The 24,361-nt window shown below is 36.4% G+C and overlaps 1 protein-coding gene across 3 annotated transcripts; it reads left to right on the top strand.

Moving 5' to 3' along the window:
* The first annotated feature begins 6 nt into the window (after positions 1–6).
* Positions 7–23,856, top strand: LOC139963921 (glycosaminoglycan xylosylkinase-like). 3 transcript variants are annotated; one of them, XM_071965149.1, is made up of 8 exons: positions 7–745; positions 9,241–9,884; positions 11,793–11,879; positions 16,312–16,421; positions 17,341–17,512; positions 17,909–18,097; positions 18,798–18,857; positions 21,360–23,856. In XM_071965149.1, exons 2-8 carry the CDS (start codon positions 9,268–9,270, stop codon positions 21,559–21,561), a joined length of 1,437 nt encoding a protein of 478 aa, XP_071821250.1. In that variant the 5' UTR covers positions 7–745; positions 9,241–9,267; the 3' UTR covers positions 21,562–23,856. The 3 variants fall into 3 exon arrangements, with proteins under 3 accessions (XP_071821250.1, XP_071821252.1, XP_071821249.1); XM_071965151.1 differs by lacking the exon at positions 7–745 and adding an exon at positions 812–979; XM_071965148.1 differs by lacking the exon at positions 7–745 and adding an exon at positions 4,326–4,630.
* The last annotated feature ends 505 nt before the right edge of the window (positions 23,857–24,361 follow it).

Here is a 24,361-nt window from a genome sequence, read left to right as displayed (position 1 = left end):
GTATGGAGGGTCATGTGATATGTTCCAGGGTGGTACTATACTGATATTTCTCTGTAGCAGTTCGAGAACAGTGTTAGTGACTTCGTGAAAGATTGGTCGGTTCGGACATGGGAACTAACGGCATAAGAAGGTACTGGTACTTCAGGCCTACGAAATAGTGCTAATATGCTAACGTCCAACCTTATTCTCTTGAATGAAGGCAGGCTTTCTACATAATCTTACTTATTAATACAGCTCTAGGGGCAAGCTTTGTCTCATATGGCCTAACGTTATTACTACACGCTATAAGTGAGTGCAGAAATGGGAAATGTGGGGAAATGTTTAGTTCAGTGCAACCACGGAATTCTCCATGGAACAGAGCCTAATGCTGTTCGACGGGAATATAGCTATCACGTTAGGCTACAGGCACGGTTATTGCTAGGTAACGGGTGTCGTCTGCTGCTCTAAGCGCGCAAACTCATTTACGTACTAGTTGGGTGAAATCATCATGCGTAATAGGGAGAGTAGTATATTAGTACCACCCTGGAACACATCACATGACCCTCCATACATGGTACGCGCGTACGCGCTTATTTACTGTGTGATAGTTTCTCCAGATTCATTTACCTCGTTGATGTTTCGCACAGAAATGTTACGTGGAACGCTGGCGATATGTAATAATTGATCAAGTTATGACCGACTCAAGAATTCAACGGAAAATGAAATAATCTAGACCCACTTTTTATAATATTTGCAATATTTTGTGGTAAGTATACTGAATTTACTTATATTCCTCCGGGGTTATATTACGATTATCCATTCAAAATCTCGCAGTGCACTGAGACTCCACCAACAATTACATTCCAAACAGTACTAAGTATGTGTTCCGCGAACACAAATTAGCCTAGATATCGAGAAAATAGACGTACAGGTACAATAACTAGGCTATTCGCAAGGCAGCTGTGTGAGTGGTGGTGCAGCAATCACTTTTCCTCGATAGGTATTTTACCAATCAAAGTACAGTTTATTTGAAATACGTATATATATAAATATATATATGAATATTATAATAATTTTTACTTTTGAATAATGACAATAGTTAATAGCATAGGCCTAACTATACTAGCCTATAGTATTAATACTAGGCTAAGTACAAATGACAGGTTCAGTGTCATCATATCTGTGCATATTTAGGCCTACATAACATTTCATTTTGTGGGAATATGCCTCAGTTTTAAAGGGAATGTGAGTGCTGTATGAGCAGCAAGAAGAATCCCACATTTTCTATTATTATTATGCAATATTCTATCCATACACAACATACTGCATGTTTTGGTAGATTCAAGATGAGCAATTCATGACATTCACAGCTATGGCAAACCAAATGGGACAAACACCGCAAAGTGTATCCTCGTATTAATATGAATATATATGTGTATTTATTCAGACAACAACTGGCATGTCTTATACTTATAGCTTTCACAAACAAGTTTGGAGAGCCATGCCAGTGCAATAAATGAGAGATTGCAAAGTTAGTCTCTATTGACATACACCCAGGGCAAATGTACTTGATCTAGACAACAAGCATGGTTCGTCCAACAGACATTTAACAGTATTTGAGAGAGTTGTCGCATTTATCGCCGCTATATGTACACAGCAAGAGTGGAAATGTGTTTTCGTGTTTTTTCAGTGCATACTTTATATAGGATTTAAAACCCATATGTATTTGGATTAATGCGCCGATATATTGGATTTGACATGTGTATATATTCAAATATACATGTATATTGGAATTAATCCTACTGAATATAATATAATATATAAGCGCATATATACTCGAATTAATATGCGTATATATTAATATGCTGATATATTATGAGGTGTTTGCCCCATATGGCCAGCCATACACAGCAGTCCTACAATACTGAGGATCGACTATCGTTAATTTAAATAACCCTGTAAGGGGATGGTTGTTGTTGGTATGGGGGTGTTGCATGGGACGATAACCATAGAAAGTTACTTTCCCTGAGGATCCATATACAATACGCCATTCACTGACTTTATAGAAGCTGAAGCTTCTTGGTACAGTACTACTGCTAGCATGGTACAGTACAGTAGCTGTACTGTAGTGTACTCTAATCAAATGTTTGCAAAATTCAACTTATGATCCATACACGTGAAGCACTTTTTTACTTTCAGATATAGAGTTATTTACCATTTTATACTCTGAAAATTAAATGAGGCATTGATCCAGGCTCAAAAATTGTCAGAGAGCAATATTAAAAAGCAAATGCAATCTTTTGCTGGCCAGAGATTATGAAGTTAAAAACATAAACAAACGATAATTGGGTTAATAATCGTCTGTCCAAGAAACTTCAACAAGATTTCCTACATACTGTTTGCCCTGTTTTACCGCTTTTCATCGGCAAATATTATCACAGACTGCTCTTAAAAGCCTGTACACTAACTCAGGAAAATGCAGAAACTGCAAGAACTTTCAGTTTAGACAGTAGACATTTTAGGCATTGGCATTTTCTTGGCAAGTTGTTAAAACTTATAAAATTCTAGGCCTTATGGCCTGATGTTTGGTATGACAGCAAGGAGAGTGTTAACTGCAGTAAAAAATGATATTTTTAGTGAACATACATATTTAAAGTGTTTAAGTATAAAGCAAAATTGATATGGAAAACCCTTCAAATCATAAATAAATTGTAAACCATATTTAGTTGAAAGAAAATATTCTACTTCTTTTTTTGGCTATCATTTTCAAAATAATATTTTCTTGGTAAAGGAACATCAGGCTGTTTTATCCCTTAAAACTCCCAAAATATTTAGTTGTGGTTGTTCAGCTCTTAGAACAATGAAGTCACCAACTGGCCCATTTCTCTTAGTAAATTTATATTACAAGGGACGATACAGTACATACTATGAAATGCTACATTGATGAATTTGAGAGACTTAATGTAGAAACACAACCAGCTTCTCCACTTTAAAGTATCCCCTTCCCCCCCTCCCCACACCTCATACCATTCGTCCCCCCTGCAGTCTCTGAGCTTGTGTATTTCATCATGGAGCTGATTTCATTCAATCATGTGATGGATTGTACGGTACATTAAAACAATGATTTGCTTTATATAATTAATGATACTGTGTGCACTGCAGGTTAAGGTATAGTTGTTGCATTATAAATTTGCATTGTGCTTTGAGATTATGGAGAACCTAAACATATAGAAGAACAATGGCTGGAAATTACATTAACATTATCTGCTTTCCAATTTCCTTTTCATATCCTTTGTCCACTTTATTCACCAAATGTTGTATGCTACACTATAGACAATGTGTGAACTTCTCTACTGTTCTACAAAAGAGAAATAGCGCCCTCTTAATCAAGTTTTTTTATATAAAATTAACCACTGTGTACATAGATGTTTGTAGTGCTTGGGAAGATCTTCCTCTCTTCACAATTATAAAGATACTGTAATTAAACTGACAGTATTGTATCTAAAATGGTGACATGTTGCTTTGGGTTATTGCAAATAAAGTTCTTAAAGGGATCTTTGGTAGGATCTGAATTGGAGATAGTTGGGGAGGAAGGAGGGGAGGGTGAGGCTTCATTATGTTTCTTTTCTTTTGTGATAGTTCAGGGTCATGTCATCTGTGTCAGAAATCCCATAGTTTTGTATTTACTGTAACACTTTCAATATTTTTTTCTAGTTGTACATGTAATAGATAAACCAGAAGCACAAAATGTGGAATAGCTGAATATATAATTTATCCAACCTTTCACATTATGATGGACTAAATCTTAAGTACACTATACTATATGAGATCACTACAGGTGCCCTCTCAAACATTCCATCTGTTGCAATGCAATCTAACCATTAGCAGTTTGCACTGCTTTTTTCTATATAAACTGGTAATATGCTGCTCAGAGTCTCACAGTTTGCCTAATGCATGCAAGTGATCTTTGAGATCTATAGATGTGTTCCATGGATCTTTGTACACCTTTAATTGCAGAATGTGTTCAGAACCAAATAAATATCCTTTGGGATATGGAGAACTTGGATGATATCCAAGCTCTTAAGTAGTAGAAACTTGATATAGCTGTGTTTATATTCAAAGATCATCCCTTTGTTCATTTTTTTTTGTATTTTCTTTGTGCTCTCACTCGAATTCCAAATGCTGTGATTTATGATAAACAAAATGTTGTTTACATCATTCCTCATCTCTCCTGCTTAATATGCTGTGAGAGTATTTTGGAGGCTTCTGACATTGACTTTGTACAAGCAGATTGGGATAAAAAAAAAGTCTACATGAAGCTTTGAAAAAGTTTAGATGTTACTGACACTTGAGGTGAAGGACAGACAGACAATAGGTTGCAGAATCAAATTCTTTAATGTTTGAGGAAGTGAATATGTTTGCATAAAAAGCAGTAGTAGAAGTACATTCAAAGGTCAATTTATGGTTGTCCATAAATATATATATATACTGGTGCTAGATACCTTTTTTCTAGATTTGAATTTAGAACTTGATTTCATTTTGGAGGAATTTGTACACATATAATTTTTTATTTCCAATTGGATTACATTTGGTGTTTTATAAGGCAATTATTAGTAGAATGAATTTCAGCATTATGGAGTCACTACCACAGGTAAGCAATTCTTGTATTAAAAGTCCTTGGTTTCATACACAAGGGCATTAGTACTGGATATAACATAGGAGGACATAATAATTGTATTTTATATTAATCGGTAATTTAAACTCATAAAAACAAGAGGTTTACCATAAATTTGCACGGTGCTCTTTTATACATGATATGTTAAATAACTGTTTTGGTTAAGTAGGGCCTACTGTATATAACAATACATGTTTGAAAACAATTAATTCTTTAGACTCTATGCAGCAGTTACAGTTAACCTTCAATGCTTACAATTCTACTTTCAAAATAGAACAAGGCAGTATATTTTCTTATAACTTGGGCTGATTCTATTTCTTGCCAGTCTAGTTAGCTAGTTACAGTTGTAGGTTATAGTAGATCATTTTAAATTTAGTTTGTTAATTAGATAGTGAAAGGTGTGTGTTTATTTGTCTGTTTTCATTCATCTCTTGTCATTCATATCTTTGATCGTTTAGTGTCCATCTTGGCTGCACAGGTCGAGATGTGTTCGTAATTTATACGTTCGATTTTACGATGGAAAGAGGACTGTTTTAATGATGTTACCTGATATACATTTCATTATCAAATGGGGGAGGGGGTCGACATTGTCATTGACACCACCAATATAATATGTGTGGTTAACCTCTAATTTTTGCAACAACTATGAGAAAAAAGGATAGTTTTGCGCTGGTAATGTTAATTGGTAGTTCCAAAGGAGAACTTAAAATAGCTGTTATTATGAAATCAAAGCCTTGACAGTCTTTACGTTTAATAATCCTTTTTTATTTATTTATATTTTTATGTGTGTAGAAAAACATATAAGGATGATAGTTGTTGCAGCAAACAAAATATATTGTAACTGTACTGGGCTAGCTACTGTAATATACCAACTGTCAGAATGAGAAACTCGATGGATAAGACTCTGACTGGCAGGATCATTTTACTGTGTGTCTTTAACAGGAAGACAGTCTTACCCTGACACTACAGTATATTTGGTCAATGCACTCCAGTTGCAGTCTGGTCGGCCCCAGGGACAAGTATACATGATGTCACTGGGACCTCTTTTCTGCCAGTCTCTATTTTCTCCCCAAAAAAGTATAAATTATGAAAATGACATTTATGCACATATTCCCTGAGTCTCTTACTTGACCCCATGCCTGCTTGAGTGCAAAGAAAAACATCCAGGTTCCAGCAGCATTCTTTGATCTTCCGATCATAAACTGTTTATAGTAATATTTTTAACAGCTTAAACATAGCTTCTCATGATTGGTCGATAATTTGACCAACCCTACCGACGATTACTCAAGATTAATTGATCAGACAATTTAGACACCGTCTTATATATCCAACGCATGAATCTTAATGTACGAGTGATTAATGCATTCGATTCCATTCTCAACGTTTCATCGCCCCATCACTTTCTCATGTTTAATAGTCACACACTCAAAAATATCCAACCTGGCAAGTTTAGAGAGGAAAGAAAAAACATATTAAAAGTTCATTCCTTCATCTTGAAGTTAAATGAACTTAGTTTTGTACACCTGAATGCTATTATGGGATTTAAATAGTATTTAAAGCATGAAAATGTCATCACAATTTGGCTCAGAATTGGATGACTGCAATCAGTGGTTGTTATGATAACACCTGGTGGTGATAACAGGTGATCTACCAACAACCATTCAGAATTATATAAACCAGACTTTAGCAGATGTGAGAAGACTGTCTATCATATATAGCAGGTATTATCATCCAATCCAAACAATTTATAATTTTTTTACAAACAGATGGATTCCACCTAGCTTCCTCTGTCTGAGTTTAATATTTCGGTACCCAGCTGCGAACCACCTGTCAACCCCTGTGATCCTTCTTTGCGATTTGACAAAATCCTTTTTTACCACATTTAATCCCCCCCCCCCCCATGGTCATTTTTTTAACTGAGTCTATCTTCAAGAATCTGGGTATGCAGTTTTAGTTTTAACTGAAATTTTACTAATTCCCCTGTAATCATTTATCCAACTACAGTGGTAACTGGTCACAAATTGCTATGCAAAGTGCAATATGTACCATTAGATTTATTATATACCATACATGTATTAAGATGTATACCATTTTTCTACTGGGACATTGTATTTCAGATGATATAATCTGAGATAATTTTACAAAGCATTCACAATATGCAACACTAAATTTTCCCCTGAATTACCACTAGATTGCATTATTGTTGTTGGTTTTTTTGGTCGTATTGGACCCAGTACCAAAGAATTTATTGATCTCTCCTTCCATAAAGAATTTGTTTTCTCTCTCTCCCCCCCCCCATAAACAAAAACAAGGTGTCCCTTCTTTTAACCCACACCTGCTAGACCTGGTTTTGCTCTCATCTGAATACTGGATGACTTTTTTTCAACCTGCCCTATGTTTGTGTAAACTTAACCAGAAGTTGTTCTTTGATAATAAAATTCCACTTGACCATGTCCTCAGATTAATTGGTCAGTTGGGTGATTGACCTGGCCACAGTGGCATTGCAACGGGCAAGTTACACCTGTCGGAAAAGGTTTTCTTGATTGCCAAACTCATTGGAGACACAGAGGATGCATATTAAATGACTATAATTTAAAAGAAACTTGCACAGGAAAGGGAAACGCACTATAAGAGGAACAAAGCTAAAATTGAACTGGCTTAGATTTCCTAGGAAAAGAGGTCAAAGTTTATAGTCCCATAAACAGAGTCCCAGAGTATTGGCTGGTATAACTGTGAGAGGTGACTACTTCCTAGTTTAATGTGATATTTGGAATGTTGTACTGTACCACCATATATGGAACATTAGTGTTGTTATTCTAACATTTTAAACCCAATTTAACAGCCAATGAGTTATATCAGACCTGTCAACCTGTCTTTCACAAAATAAAGGGACATTAACAAGTTTTCCATCATACTCCCTCCCACCCCCCCCCCCCCCCTAAAGAAAACCCATGAGATTAAAAGAATAATAGTGAGAAATTGGGTAATATCCGACAAAACAAAAATTTGTGATATGAAAAGTAACGTAGAAACTTTTCTGGGTTTTACATATCACCTCTTTGTACAATGATATAGGCCAAGTATTAGTAATTGTTGTACCAATGTGAACTGTTGCGCATAATTTAATGGCATGAGCATTTTATACATTTATTTCCTGAGAAGAAAACGTCTAGATCTTATTTTGGCAAAAATTGTCAGAAATCACATTTTTGCCCGTAGATTTACTGATTTAGCTCATAAAATCGAGAGACCGTGAGATTGCCGGAAAAATTGGCATGTCTGTATTTGACATGAATTATCTGGCATCTGGTAAATTTATTTATCGGTAAGCATTCGGTACTTGGATTTGCGATGGGAACCAATTGTTGGTCAGTGGTGGTGAACAGAGGGAAGCCATCTTAGCCGGAAATGAATAATTGGTACCTAAGCCATCAGCGGTCAGTTACAGGAAACTTGCTAATCACTGGAAGTTAACCACTGTCAAACATTGAAAAACATAATGGTGTCCAAGGTCAACGCTCCCACAAGGACTTGGAATCACTCAGCTATTGGCTTTCTGGGTCATTGCCAATTGATGCTATTGGCCTTGACTATATACTTCGTATGTAGAATCTAGCAGAAAATGATCGATTATTGATGTTTCATGATATTAAAGTTATCTTAAATACCAATGTTGGCACCATGTTGTTTTTGCTGCCGAATATATCTTAACATCCCCTTTGTTACATTATATGTGGACTTTAACTTCAACTGGTTTAAAGAAAGAAGAAGATGCTAATATATATCAGTTTGAGAAAGAAATAGAAAACAAAAGAAAATTAAAAAAGTTAACTTTTTGGAAAACTTGATAAAATTAGCTATTATGTTCAATCGCTTTCCAAATGAAAGAATGATGCATTAAGTTGTGAAAGTTTTGAGACACAAACAGTTTCTGCAGTAAACGTAGATGAAATTGTTATGAACAAAAAATCAGCAAAATGGTTGTCACCACTTAGAACTCTCAATTTATGGTTACCTTATTTGTTTGGTTGAAAAGTGGGACAATATTGCATCCTAGGGTATGGGTAACAAATGGGAGGGGATTTGAAGAAAATCTGGGGTCTTAAAAGAAGGGGTACAGTACATTCCAAATTGTGGCATAGATATGCATAACTGCTGTATACACCATGTTTAGAACAGTACAACATTTCCTAAAAAAAAATCATTTTTACCAGAGATTTTGGAGGCAAGCCTTGGTAAATTATTTTGGTCTTGACAAAATTGATTTAACTATTTAACATAACTTACCATACTGCTGTTTTCTAGTCTCTGGGCTAGTGTTTTTTCCACACCATCTTAAGTTGTGTATTGTAAAAAGCATTGATAGTTGTGATTTTTACTGTTAGACCTTTATAAACTAATTGAGACAATTTAATTTGTTGGTGGGACAATCCCATTAATCAGGACATATGGTTAATTCATCTCAGTTATTAAATTGAGGGGTTTCTAATTATGTGATAAGAATGAAATGACTTCACATTATATTCATAGTTAAGTTCATCTTTTGAAAGTTTCTTTATTTTCTTATTTTTTCTTTTTTCCTCCAGCCAAGAGCCGTAATATCTAGTCTCGTGATGAGACTGAAGAAGGGAAACGTGTTGCTGTTCTCCTTTGGATTGGTCAGTGTATGGCTCTTCATCATAGTCTTGACACCAGCACCAGATGCTACTCACAAGTCATCCTACCACAGAGAGTTAATGGCAGACCTTAAGGCTAGGCATGATTCAGTCACCAAACCTGTCGGCGATGAAAAAAGTCATAAGAAAGTTAAAATGAAAGCAGATGACACAAACCTAGTCGATTCACACGTTAAAATTAGTCAAAAGAGAGATAAACGGAAGAAAGTAAATGAAGCAGGCCATTTTGTTCCAAAGAAAGTTAAAGTCGGCGATAAAGTTTCTTTAAAGAGTAGCAAGAACGAGACCAAACCAGTAACCGTGCAATGGGAAGCAAACTTAGCCGTGCTGCACAAAGCAAAGACGAAGGCAGCCTACACCAAACTTTGGAAGAAAGCCGCCTCGTGGGTGCAGAGTGACCAGATCAATTTACCCGGTGCAGAGGAATTAGGATCAATACTGCACGGCATGTCCACGGCTAAGATCAAGAAGGCTGATATAGGTTACAAGGGCACACAGCTGAAGGCCAGGCTTGTCCTAGAAGGAGGACAAATGGTAGTCTTTAAGCCTAAGTGGTGAGTGAGTACAGTAGGCTACTGTACTTCATGGGTAAATTGTTTCCCTATTAAAAGTCGTCCAGATTGACCCAACCATGGGTTAGAATGTAAAACCATGATCATTTATTCTTACAATTCAACATTGCATTTCACTGCTGCATTTTACTTTCATTTCATCATGTAAGTAACTAATTAACATACAAACTCCCAGTCTGTAGGCCAGAGCAATATAATTGCACACGTGTGACAAAACATTCAGGAAACTTGTACATTTGAAATATTCCAGCGTTTTTTTTACACTCACATTAAAGCTGTTTGGACCAAATTTGATGATCATTAATAATACAGAAGAATCAGAACCTGCAGACTTTGGAAAGCTTTGATAATAATGCTTAGTGTGCTTAAAATCTGGGCTAGCCTAACACTATGTTTCAGTGGTCATGATTATGTCCTACTCCTGGCAAAACAATTTGTAGGGCAGTTGAATTGCCGAATTGAAAAGATTATTCCATATTTGTACTGAAATGATTGTAATGCCAGCTTTTGATGATGATCTCTAGGGAGTATAATTGTTTTTGCAGCTGGTGTCCAAGTTGATAGGATTTATGTGAAATAAAGTCAAGGTGAACAAGCAGTTGTTGGTCAACGGATGATTTATGTAGTGTCATCAAAAGTGGAATTTTACATACTATAGTGCAGTAGTGTCAATTTTTATGCTGTATAAAGGTCTCCAGTGTATATTTAAAGCGGTTATATATTCTCTGTAAAAAAACAGAAAAAAGAAAATGGACTTGATTAATTTCAAAAGTCTCATGACAAAAAACAAATGATTATTTTCTTTTAAGGTTAAAATTACATCATACCCTATCGTTGAACTTAAAGCAGACGGTTTGTTGTGTTTTTGGTAGTCAGCTGTAATACTTAAGCTTGTATTACATTATGTACAGTAGTTATACTCAACAGAAAGCAAGGTAGAGCCTAGCAATTGAAAAAGTTAAGAAATCCTTCAAAGTATTTTCTTTATTCCTTGTGAATTATTGATGGGTGAAAGATTTATGATCAATTTCATGATATCCTTAAGACATGTCCGTAAAAAAGTTTTTTTTTTACATGTCTATGCATAATATTCAAGAAGCCAACTTTGCACAGATTTGACAGTGGGGAAGGGGAGGGCAGGGGGGGGGGCAGGGTAGGAGATTCAGTGGTGTTGCACTTACTGTGTCAAAAATGAACTTGCTTTGAAAATTGTTGTTTCCTCCGGCACACTGGGTGTCACAGGGTTTATAGACAGATGACGACTTTTAAAGGAACACTATTTTAAGCTAACTTTTAAGGTCATTCAAGAGAAGAAACTCCAGCTGAATGATTGTGCAATGTTAGCACGGACACTGGGTGTAATATGTGATTAGATGCACCAATGCTAGGTCTGTCGGTCAAAGCCAACTGAAGCATGATCAACACTAGGCCCTGCATATCAAAAATATCAAAAATAGTAAAAAAATTTTCAACATGTTTTCAATGCAATTGTTTAAAGATGGGACATCACATTGTAAATTAAATGCAAGTAGCTGAGGTTTCAGTTTCATCATTCTTCCTTCTTTCTAACACACCCCACTATCCTCCCCCCTCCCACCCCCTCCCATGGTCCCACCCCCACCCCATCCACCTTATTTCTACATACAGTAGTTTGCCTCTTTGTCACTTCCTGACCTTCTACTGACTGTCTTGTATTTTACTGAACATTTGCATTGATTTGTATTGCGATAATTATTTTTTGTTTTTGTGTTTTTGGTATAAATGACTCTCAGGAACAGTTCTGAATCGAGAAACATGTATTAAACAAACAGGCAATTGCCATTTCAACAACAATGTCCAACATGTCTTTAAGTGCGGCCTAACATTTTCCGACTCTTTCTTCATCTGTAGGTACCGCAGAGATGAAGTGATGACGGGAAATCCCTATTCCGGCAAGGATCGCCATAATGGAGAAATAGCAGCATTCCATCTTAACAGGTGAAATATATGTCTTCTGAGTATTATTTTGTTTTCCTGTAATATTTGGTGGGATTTGCAGTACAACAAATTCTACATGATTCTAAATGATCTTTATGTCTGTGTGTCTGTCTGTCTGTCTGTCTGTCTGTCTGTCTGAAATCAACAGGATCCTTCTCTTACAATCTAATTTGACACTTTGAGCCTGTATGGTGAAATTGATTAGCCCAGGGTCTAAATTTCTTTCCTCCTCAAAGCCAGTGGGATCACCAGACCTTTAATGCAAAATGGGAGCGACATTTAGGGATCACATATACTTACCTATCGGTTAGGTTTGTATTCAGTTACTGTACATTAGACCATGTTCCATACATGTTTGTAAGTACATGCTGTATGTACAGATTATTCTGTGGAAACTGGCTGGTGACTGTTCTTTATAACAGTTCACTTTCTCCGAGAACCAAAGTTTGTTAGGGTTCCAAAAATTGGTGAGATTGCTATTTAGATAAAAAATTGTCTCAATTGACTGTTTTTGCCCCTGCAGTGTCAGCCCACTACAAGTCTAGACATTGCTGGTCTCATCGCCTAGCAACCCTATATCCTCCCTAAAAATAACATTGCCAGAATGACTGATGCAGCTGAGGTTACTTAAAGCTGAGAGCAAAACTGATTCAGGAGTGACCATAAAGTAGTGCATGTTGTTATGATTTAGCTATTTATCCAGACTCCTAGTTTGATTCATCTTCATGATGGCTTTAGTAGTTGCAAATACTTTGCATTTCTAATTTATGAAATAAGTCAACCTCTGAGGTTTTTTTCTCAAAATTTGTGGGTGGGGGGAGGGGATTGGTTACCATACAGTACATCTGGATTCTCCCAAACCTGTCCTCATTTTACCTTCTTAGGTGAGCGACTCGGTGTTTTCATTTACAAGCGTTAAAAAGAAATATATGTCGACACTCTACAAACATTTTACTAAAGTTCATTCCAGAACACCCCCTTTTTTTTTTTGATGAGCAAATAAAATTTGTCAATTATACCCAAGTCTCCTTCTCAGACTGGTATTCATGTCATTAATCCAAATTTCAAGTTAACTAATACTTTATGCGGCGAGTTAGTTCATGGCGGTTGCTAAGGGACCATTTCTGCAGTTGAACTTACTGCTGGGTAATATTACCTATTTGATGGTTTTAATGCCAGCGTGGGATATTTCAAATAATATGTTACTGTAACATGCTTAATATAACATACCTTAAAGTTATATGTATTGTTTTTAAGTTGATGTACTGTACTTTGGATTGAACTCAATGATTAATAATCTATTGGTCCCTTTTCCTACGGAGTAGTTTAGGGGAAACCGTAATGTACCTGGACAACATAATTGTACTTGCAAATGTAATCAGTTGTATTTCAGTTCACGGTAATATCACCATGAAGGAAATGTTCAAATGTTGAGGCGTGCCAATGAGGAAACTATAAACGCTTTATGTAATTGATGGCAGTATTAGGAATGTATGTTAAAACTATAAACTATATCTTTGTGGGTTAGAGTTGAGGGATTATGATTATTCTAGTTAGATATGAATATTTACTAGGTGGCTCAGTCAGAGAACCTTAGGCCCAAGTTTAAATTCCAACTCAGAATGCGGTAATTACTATTTGCATAAAGTACATGTACAGTTGGGATTTTCCTGACTCAAGTCTGCAGTGAGAATGGCAATATGCAAACTGGTTGTACTGTATGAAAGCACATCTCTTAGTAAGGTTACAGGGTGTGCAATATGTGTGAATACTACAGTACATGCATGGCTTCGGTAGGGTGATATGAGCAGTGGTGACGCCAGACATTTCAATTTTGGGGGGCACAGAGGGAGGGCACAGCACATAATTAGGGGGCACTGTTTATTTGAGAATGCCATCCTGGGAGGAGGGGTCTAAGGTAGGGATGCACCGGATATCCGGTCCGGCCGGACTATCCGGCCGGATAGTGAGGAATTATCCGGTTCCGGCTGGATATTTTTCAAAATCTGGCCGGATCTTTTTCAAAATCTGGCCTGAATTATTCCTTAAAAAGGTGTTGGTATTAACTTAAATCAATGTAAACTATTTCCAAAAATTAATAAAAACATTCAAAGTAAGGAAAAATTAGGTTTAACATGTTTAATTTAATTTTCTCAATGGTCTGACCCACTGTTTCTAAAGATCAACCAAAATAATACAACTACTGTAATAATATGAAGCTATATACAACAAATACAGTTTGCAGTGAAATCATTTCTTGCAGCCTTCATCAGTTTAATATTGTGCAGTTAAAATAGACCATTCATATACTTATCAGTCAAAATACTGTTCCATTGAATCTTTACTTTCCCATTATTGTTGGCATTCTCTTGGATATCTCTTGTCACCATGAAAGTTCCTAAAAGTTCATGAAAAACCTAAATCATTAAGTGTTCTAATGAACATTCAATTCCATTTTAAAGGATAGATAAAAGATAGATAAGAAGTTTCTTCCACTTCTGGAAGGATACTGTACAATGCTTTTTTTTATTTATTTTACAGATAATATTGCAGTGTAAAAATTTGTTACCAAATAATGAATAATAAAAGACAATTCTAAATCCAGATAGTAGTGTTATGACAACAATTAAATAATCTTTTTATTCAGTATAAAGTATGAGATTTGTGAAATGTAGCTTCCCGTTTTAAAACAAACTTCATAGGTAGTATGCAGTATTTTTCCAGCAAACAAATTTACATACTGTACTGTATCAAGCTTGTCAACAATTATATTGTAGTTATTTTATTAAAGAATGTAGATTACACCACTTCAAGTCATATTTAATCTCATAAATGGGGTCTTAATTTCACCTTGCGTATACCTGACCTAAGATTTGCTCCTTGTTTCATACTTCTACTTCTTATTAATGATTTTCTATTGTGTAATGAAAGAATCCGGTTCCGGCCGGATTTTATCCGGCCGGATTTCATGTACTATCCGGCAAAATCCTGTTCCGGCAGGATCCAAAAATTTGGATCCGGTGCATCACTAGTCTAAGGGGAGGTGGTGTCCCCCTCCGCTTTGAGAAATTTTTGATTAATTAAGGGTCCTTAGATGCAATCTGGTGCTATATTTTGCAAATTGAAATAACTTTATGTTAAAGAATTCTCAGGCTTATTCTGTGCGATATTTATGTTTTTAATTGAGGTAGAAAATTTTTTTCTTCAAGAATTTTTTTAACACTACAAATGGCATCTGGGGGGCATAATGTTTTATGGGGAGGGCACGTGCCCCCAGGCCACCCCCTGGCGACACCACTGGATACGAGGTTTATATGATCCAACTCCCAATGTATTTAATGTTTGCTTATTGTAAACACCCCAGTCAAGGAGCTCCATACATGAAGGAAACAGTGTTTGGCTTGTATTAAGGCAGTGTTCAAAATGGTTGTAATCACAAAACGTCCTCTTAGTTTATAGAGTGACAGACACCAATATCCAATATGCGCGAACGTTTACGTTAAATGGTCTGTTCGGAATGAGGCCCAATCTAATCCATGCACACAAAATATTATTGTAATAATAATATATAAACTTACAGTACAAGTACTGTAATTGGTCTACCCTAAATCAGACTTAGAGATCTGTGTGGCCAGAATGTTGAAATCTGCTGTTATACAGTAGTAATGATGGAAACAATAAGCCATATTTGACCCTAAACAGTTGGCCATGGGATGTTGAAATACAGGTGATCTGTTAGTCCTTTACATTCTCTAACACCAACGGTAACTGAAAGGGAGATAACAGGACCGTTGGGTTTAAGAGTCATTCCTAGGCTCGGTTTCCTTTTTTAAAAAGCTTTTTTAAAACTTTCTTCTACAAATTTTTGGGTGCTTTGAAAGAGTCAGAGTATTTATTTTTGGCAGAACAAGTCCATCCTCTCGAGCGAGTCTAATGGAGATGACACGTTTGTTGGGATAACATAGATGTCACTGGCGTCTGGTTTTAAATTTCTTCACATGTTGCAGTCCTTTAAAAGGGTCAAAATACTGTATTTCCCTCCTGATAGCACAAGTCAATACAATTGAGCCCTCTTTGGCCTTAACTTGTGTTATTGTAAGATTTCTGTTCTAAATGCTAAAAAAAAAAAAAATGCAAGAAAGACCAAAATTGGTCACCATTGATCAAACTTTGAAAGTCTCTCCACCCCACCCCATACACCAGTCATCAAAGCATTAATTTTACTTCTCAGTGGGATATGTAACTATTATTATGTTACCTGACCTATATATCTGGGAAAAAGTTTGAAGGGAAAAAGTTTCGAAAGTTACAAATCTCCAGTTCAGTACTTTTTTAGAGACTCTTAAATGTTTTCTTAAGCTTCATCAAAAATGTGGTGGGTAGTTGCAAGTGACCTTTAATCCCAAGCAATGGTTTCCATTTCTATCTGCAGGATCCTCGGATTTAACAGGGCACCGCTCGTCGCGGGCAGAAGAGTGAACCTTCTGACGGAAGTATTTCCTGTTGCCACGCCAACATTGAATGCAACTTTCACTTCGCAGAGTGAGTCCCCTACTTTTAATGTCATACCTCTCTAATAATTGTTTGAAAGGAATGCTGTTGGGGTATTTTATGACTTCCCTTCTGTATTGATGTAGTCAAATATAAAATATTCTGTTTCCTGCATAAATCACAAAATAAATATTCGATATTTTGCAAGTTTTTTTTGTGGATATTAAGGTATACCATAAAGTCTGTAACTAAATATTGGGAGGGTAAGTTAAAAGCTACGGTATGGCTTATGACTTTGGATAATATGTTAAAGTCTGCATGGGCTACAAAGTATAAGGCTTATAAATACACTAGGTTGTTATCTGGTAATGAGGAATGACTTTGAATGGATTGAAGCCCCGGTCAACTCTCTCTCATGCACAAGTCTGCTAGGGCTTCCACTTATACATTGGGATCTGGAAATGACAGTAGATTGGTCATGTGTGTATCAAGTGTGTATCATGTGTGTATCATGTGTGTATCATGCCTCAGGGTCATGGCAGGTGATGCAAACACCTAGAGGGTGTATCACATTTGTTTCTAGCCTGCAGGGTACCAGCCAAATGTAAGAGGGTAGATTTATTCCCTCAGTGGTATAGTGAGAGACCAGCTTAACATTGTAATCCTGTTTCACATGATCAAAGGTTAAGATCACTTTCAAATGACTTAAAAGGCATTTTTTTGTTGGTGGGGGGGGGGGGGAGGGAGGGGAGGTGAATTTGTAAGTGATGCCATACTTGCATAGACAAAGGATTCAAGGGGATGGGCAGGGGGGGGGATACTCAACAGGTTACTCCTCAACTCTTACAATTTTAATATTTGAAATATTTAATATTAATATGTTCTATTTATATATTTCATTGCAATATTTTCAGAACGAAGAAAATCACTTTCAAATTTTACAATGCACTTGTCTATGAAATATCTACAGATAACAACACCTGTTTTTACGGTAAATGTTACTACTGCAAACCATCTGACCCAGCATGTGCAGAGGGTGACATCATGGAGGGCTCCCTCACTCTGTGGCTTCCTGCAAAATACACTCTGCAACGGTGGAAACATCCTTGGGCCAGGACCTACAGATCAAGCAAGAAAGCTAGGTAATTAGAAAAAAAAATTGGGAGAAACTGAATTGGGGGGGTGGGGGATAGATTGTGTCTGCAAACTGTGTCTGCAAACTTCAAGACCTGCTGTGGTCTTAAATACGATCTGCAATTCATTGCAAATGTGGCATGGATGAATGGTTGGTGGATATATGCCTTTTCGTAATATCGATGCAGTGGCTCTTACATTTATTACGATAATGTAAACCCTCCTACAACAACTTTGGCATTTTTTTATGTCGGTAGATATTGCAGTTTGGTAACGTCTTTTGTCGTTGGTCGATATTTCATTTCGTTTCATTTCCAGTTTGTAGCCTATCCTCACTTCATCCGTTGACGAAGATGGAAGATTACGTTTGTTCGATACATTCTTCTGATTTCTTCTCATTCCAGGTGGGAGGAAGATGATGCCTACTGCGACGAGGTGAAGAAGACGCATCCCATCGAGAGACAGAGGTTGCTCCTGGACATCATCGACACGGCCGTCTTTGATTACCTGATCGGTAACGCCGACCGGCACATGTTCGAAACCTTCGAAGCCGACGAGGACCCCATGCTGTTACTCTTAGATAATGGAAAGAGGTAAGGAGACGGATCCAGTGACTATGATCCTCCTCAGTGGGAAAGATGGGAAGATGATGTGCGGGGAGAGGGTAGGGACAGGGGAGGTGAATAAATCAACACTTAATTTAGTACCAAATGCCTAATAAACATTTCACATCAGTTGGTTAATTTAGCCTTTAGTACAATATGTCTCTATCGAAGACTGTACTCTTAAGTATCATTTTCATTTCATTTGCCAAACCTTGTAAGAGTTTTATGTCAGGTCCATATATTATGACTCCTCATTGGACAGCTATAATTTTAATAATTTTAATAGAAGATTACCTGTGAAGGAAGTGTTGCAAATTAAAAGATCAATTCACCAGAGACCTCAAATTTATAAATATGTAGTAATATGTAGTAATATTAATAAATATTTATTTGATAATAACTTGTTTTACTTCTCCGTTTGTCTCGTGCCTGACTGAAATGTGTAATACATTTGGGGTTTGGTTTTATCGTTGGCCAAAAAAATGCGACACAAAATGCCAAGGTGTTTAGTACTTATTGTACATAGAATCTTATCATATCCAGAAAGTTTTAATGAAATTCCATAAAGGAATTGCTACTCATTATATGAATGTTACATGTGACTGTCTTATTTTATCTGAGCTCTGTTTAATGAATGACTGTTGCACCTTGATCAAATAACGTGGTTGTTTTTCTTTTCCGATGGTAGCTTTGGTAATCCTTACTGGGATGAGGGCAGTATTCTAGCACCAGTCAAACAGTGTTGCATGTAAGTATTCTTGTCATCATAACTATAACAACCTCACAAATACCATATTAATTAAAGATATCGTCACAAGCCATTTCCTTTCAGAATTATCTTATGATACAGAGATATCAGGGGAGGGGGAGGGAGGATGGGGGGGGTTCCACGTTAATCTTCAAGAAGCATCCAGAGAGAAACATTGGTTGAAGCAAAGGGGCGAGAGAGAACTATATTCTCACTATAATTAGATCATTGAGCATTATGTGCTCGGTAGGGTGATCACACCTAAGGCATGATGGGTCTGCATACCTGAATAGTGCAAGGTTGTGGGGGGGGGCAGCTATTTTTTGGCTAGTGGAATTGAAAGCTTAGGTGGGGGTCAGATTTGGTCCATGAGTCACCTAAGTGGGAACATATGATGTAGGTGATATTAAACAGGGGGACATTTCTTCACATGCCTGAAGTTTGCAGTTTCATTCAAAAAGAAACACCTATATGAACCCATCAAATGTTACAACTTGCAATCCCAAATTCATGACTTTTCTTTCGAGTGACCTCTATTTCAACTATTTTACGAGTTTATTCAAACGTGTTTCCTGGATAATTGCCAATTTAAAGAATAAAATTGAATGGGAACCCAATTAAGACTGAGAAATCAGACATCACATTACAGTAAATGTGGTGTACATCCTGTTTTATGTTAATTCGTTTCCATGGTTACGTCTGAGGCGTTGAAAAACTCCCAACATCTCATTACACTACTTAAAGCAACACAATGTATTCAAACTGAGGACTTCAAGAGAAAATAATGAAAAGTAGCTGGTTGCCATGTATACAGTTCTATCATCACCCATTAATTTATTAGAAATGAACTTTGACACACCTGAGGCTCATCAATCAAAGTGGCTGGGCTACATAGTCTAGTCCACAGATGTTTATGCAAGTTTCCTAGGAAACGTTACAAGGTCAATGAAAATAAACATAAAAAATCGTTCTCTGATTACTTGGCTTCACATATCACCCATTTGATGTCATCCTTGAGTGCGTTATTATGTTTTTGAAAGTTAGAGAAGATTTCTTCTGGTAGAGTTATTACTACATATTAAACACAAAATGGATTTACCATTTAGCAAATAAGTGTGGTACCATTCGAAACATATCAGTACTTCATTTCTGGAGGAAGGATAAGACCTATTAAGCTTAATCTGATTTGATATCGACTAACGACTTAATAACTGAGAAAACGATGTACTTTTCCTTACAAATGCTAGAAGCTTCCATGACAGAAATGTTATCAACTGTTTGCTCAACATTAAAGTTGGTAAAACGTGTAAAATACTGAGTTTCTTTACATTCTCTTTCTTTGTCAACAATCAATTCTCTACTCCATCTTTTTTGAAAAGTTTGAATAAATAAAGATGGGCTTTTGCAAATCTTCCAGATTTACTGTCCCGGAGTCCTTCAAATTTCTCCATCCATCGGCTTTCCCAAAACTAAAAAACGTTTACAAAACTCAAACCTTTCCAAAACTCAAATCTTGAAAGACTGTATACTGCCTTATGAAAGTAATATTGGGTTGTAATAGCCACAAGTGAATTAATTTCCATCAAGTTTTTTTAATACTCACTTCTACCAATGACTTTGAGGTATTTTTGGATCTTAGATGTCGTTTAATGATTCCTGCACATTTCCTGTAGGGACAGTTGATCCGTTCGTAATATCTGGAAGGGGTCGTTAATGATTCCTGCACATTTCCTGTAGGGACAGTGGATCCGTTCGTAATATCTGGAAGGGGTGACTCCAGAAAATGTCCTTTATAATAACAAAACCTGCTGATAATTGTCGTCACTAATGGCCACCCATACGCTGGTAAATCCATTTCCCAGCATGATGACCTATGGAACTGAAAAACAATCATTCTTTTTTTTTCTTTTTTATAGTGGTGGTTGTCTTTCTAAAGATAAGTAAAAGGAACCCTCCTGATACCAATAGTTAAACTCTCACCTGCCAAAAATTTGTGTACCATCCCACTCTTTCATATTGCTAGTTGGATTATTGCAAAAGCAAACACTTATGGGAAATGTATATGTTGTAATTTTTGGATGGTTTATGATAATTGAATATGAGGGACGAACATTATGACAGGTGACCAATCTTTGGTGGTTTATAAGCTTCGTACGTATGTACTTATATAGCATAGTCAGTTCCTATGATTCTCACTTGTTGATCCGATAGGCAGATAGGACCAATGCAGAGAGGCCTCCCACTGGTCAAGTGGCCCACAAGGTTATGGGATCTCTGTCAATACTTCCAGGTGAAAATGAGTTACTAAATAATTTTTTATTGTGCCTGTAAAACTTAATATTGCAATGATGGTGTGTGTGGGGGGGTGGGGGGTGGTAGGAGTTGGGGGTGATTGATAGGCGGGCTGTGGGGGGGGTGTGGAAAGTATATCATTCTCAGGTGCTCAAGAGGATGCTATTCCAGCACTGAGCGTGATGTTTCTCAACGGCTTGTTTCTTGTAGAATTCGAAACCAAACATGGACCATTCTTCAAGAGTTTAAAGAGAGGGGGTTGAGCGATGCTATGCGTCAGGTTCTGTCCCACGATCCCGTTTCTCCAGTCCTGAGTGAACTTCATCTCCAGGCACTCGATAGGAGGCTGATCGACATCTCGGAAGTGGTCAACGCTTGTATCACAGAGAAGGGTCAAGCAGTACTAATATGATGTCTGTGGTAATGCAAATGGTTAGAAGAAAAAATAGTCCTGCAAGGTTTTCATAGCCGGAGCTCAAGTGCATTTACATTTTACAGGTTAATACATTCTTATAGAGGCTTTTTGACTTGATTTGGATGATTTAATTATATTTTTCTGATGCAATTTGATACAAAAATCATGCAGTAAGCTTGATCTTTAAAATGGCCAGTAAAGTTTCATTTCAAATAGTGCAGTAAAAGCAAAAAACAAAAACGAATTGAGAAAATTAAAAAAAAAAATCATCTTCTGCTTACATGTGATTAATAATATGATTGTATGTAAAGTTGTCATGGCAACAAAATGATGATAATGGAATGGAATTTTTTTATATGTCTCTCATTAACCTCATTTAGTGACAATATCTATAAAAGGATGTCCTAATGTGATCAATTGCAACATTATTTTGAGTAATTAATTACTTGGTAGGTAGTTTGATAAGAACTCCTAAAACTGTTTTAATAATAACAGGGGACGCATAAATAACACAACACAAGTAGAGTAAGATTTCCTGAAAATATTTTGATTGTAGAGAGTTCCAAAACTAGGATGTGACCCCTCCCCACCCCTTCCGCCACACCCAATCATCTTGTATCTGGTAAAGCGCAAAGCCCACAGACATGTATGGGCTGAATATTATCTGACTAGCGGTTCCTGTGGGGTGGTAGATTTTCTCTCAACTAAATTTTAGTTGTTCTTGCATTTTACTTACAGATTCTCTTGACAAATATAAACACATGCCACATTTATGAGAGAGAATGAGTTTGATGTTTACAGTACTTCCATTGCAAGGGTCAAGTTTTTTTTTTAACCATTTATTCAACACAAAACTCTAAGTGCAATAAAATTAATCTTTTTTTCACTTTTGAAGGTTATCAAAAGCAAGCTCAAATTTATTCTTTGATGACCTTGTTGTTGTTGTTATTTTTTTTCTTGCTCTTTCTTTTATGACATTTATTCTTGCCAGCCACGAAATATTTGTGGCAGCAAAAGCTGCGATTGTTTTAAAGCTACTACTGTAGCTCGTTAGGATCTGTCTTTCAATACTCCGGGACGTCTGCCATCAGGGTAGGCAGCTGCATATTGTGTTGGAGTTACCATAATCTGCATGGCAGTATCGAGGTGTTCATGGAGAGACATGGAACGTGAACACGATCCAGTAGGATATAGGAATTGCAATTATTTCAAAGATTTTGCAAATCAAAAATGTATAAAATATCTTATAAGATGTGTGGGACAATTTTTTCATTTTTTTTATTTTATTGGAATAAATGGTTCAGAAGTTGATAAGCTAGGAACATACAACTGGTCGTAACTTCATACATTGGCCCTGGGGACAAATATGTCACTGGACCCCCTTATGAAGTCTTTGTTCTTCATTAAGTAGTTAAGAAAATTAGAAACATTATTCCACATTCCATATTTCTAAGAGATCCTGGTTGACTGGGCCCCTGGGGCTGTACTCCCCCCCCCCCCACACTCGCCCTACCTTGTCAGGCCTGACTTTATAGAGGTTTTAGTTAGACTAAGGGATGTCAAAGTTACCTGTGAATACAACAAGGCTTGCTCAGAGTGACACAAATCAACAGAGAATACAGATTTAACATTTTTTTGTCATTTTCTTAGTAAGATAGGATGGAAATATGCTTCCCAAGATTGCTTCCAAACTTAGATTTATATCTCTTCTTTTATTTTGTTTGCTCCTTATGAATAATTTATTTATCATTTTAGTTTCCCTGTCTGTGTATGACTGAGTGTGTAACTCTGTCAATTTTCAGTCCAGTATTATAGCAATGTTTTGTTTTTCAGTATTAAAATCAACTTTTTTGGCTTAACTTTTTGTTTCACAAAATTATGAAAATATGTTGGTAATTTCATATGTGTATATGATCAATTGATCACTACATAGCAGAATCAAGTTTGACCTATTATTGTGCTTCTTATGTTCTGTATTGAACCAAAGAGTGTTAAGGAGTGTTAGCTCAGTGGAGTTTTAGCTCAGTGGAGTGTTAGCTCAATGGAGTGTTAGCTCAGTGGAGTGTTAGCTCAGTGGTTAACGTCGGTGCCTTTAAATCATTAGGTCCCGAGTTCGCGTCACTCCAAGATTAATGAATGTCGTCCAGTTACAGAGTTGTTGACAATTCATAATCATGGGCGTTAAAATATGAATCTCAGAGACTGACTTCGGTCAGCTTGTGGCTTTGATAAGCCAATGATGGCTTCTTCGCGAGTTCCTGCTTGCAGGAGGATCTAAAATACATACATACATACATACAAAGAAAGAATAGCAGTTTGTTTGTTCCAGTGTCTGTTAATTTGAACCCGATGAAAGTGGTAAACACTTCCACTATTTATTTTAGAGATGCCTGTGAAAGTATAATGGACCAATGAAGACTCAGACTTTTGGAATACACCTATGAATGATCTGCCAAAAATATTGCCATAAATTTACAAAATTTATCGCGGCGATAAAATCTGTTTTGCAAAAGATTTTGATGATTGCAAAATTATTATTTATTATTTGCTTTTGTTTGTTTTGTCACTCACATATTGTTTTTTCCCATTTTTCCTTCTATTCTTTTGTTTTCTGAGGCTATATATGGTAAGGTATAAACACGGTTAAAGGAGCAACTGTCAGTTGTGGTTTATGTGATAAATTGATGAAAGAGAAAACATGTCTTAACCAAAAGAAATGAAGAAAAAAAAAGGGACAAAAAGTTATTTACTGATCTCTTTGTTATTTATTCTCGTGTTCATTTTTCTAAGTGTAAGC

The sequence above is a fragment of the Apostichopus japonicus genome, chromosome 22 (assembly GCF_037975245.1).
Source record: "Apostichopus japonicus isolate 1M-3 chromosome 22, ASM3797524v1, whole genome shotgun sequence".
In the NCBI taxonomy this organism is placed as follows: Eukaryota; Metazoa; Echinodermata; class Holothuroidea; order Aspidochirotida; family Stichopodidae; genus Apostichopus; species Apostichopus japonicus.
The sequence above is the reverse complement of the archived record's forward strand: the minus strand, read 5'-3'. Positions and strand labels throughout refer to the sequence as shown.

What these genes read in the sequence shown, in the direction of transcription:
- LOC139963921 (XM_071965148.1), top strand. Translation starts at nt 4,598, where the DNA reads ATGAATTTCAGCATTATGGAGTCACTACCACAG. An exon ending in GCAGCATTCCATCTTAACAG is followed by an intron (nt 11,880 to 16,311) that starts GTGAAATATATG and finishes TTCTATCTGCAG; the next exon opens with GATCCTCGGATTTAACAGGG. An exon ending in TGCAACTTTCACTTCGCAGA is followed by an intron (nt 16,422 to 17,340) that starts GTGAGTCCCCTA and finishes AAATATCTACAG; the next exon opens with ATAACAACACCTGTTTTTAC.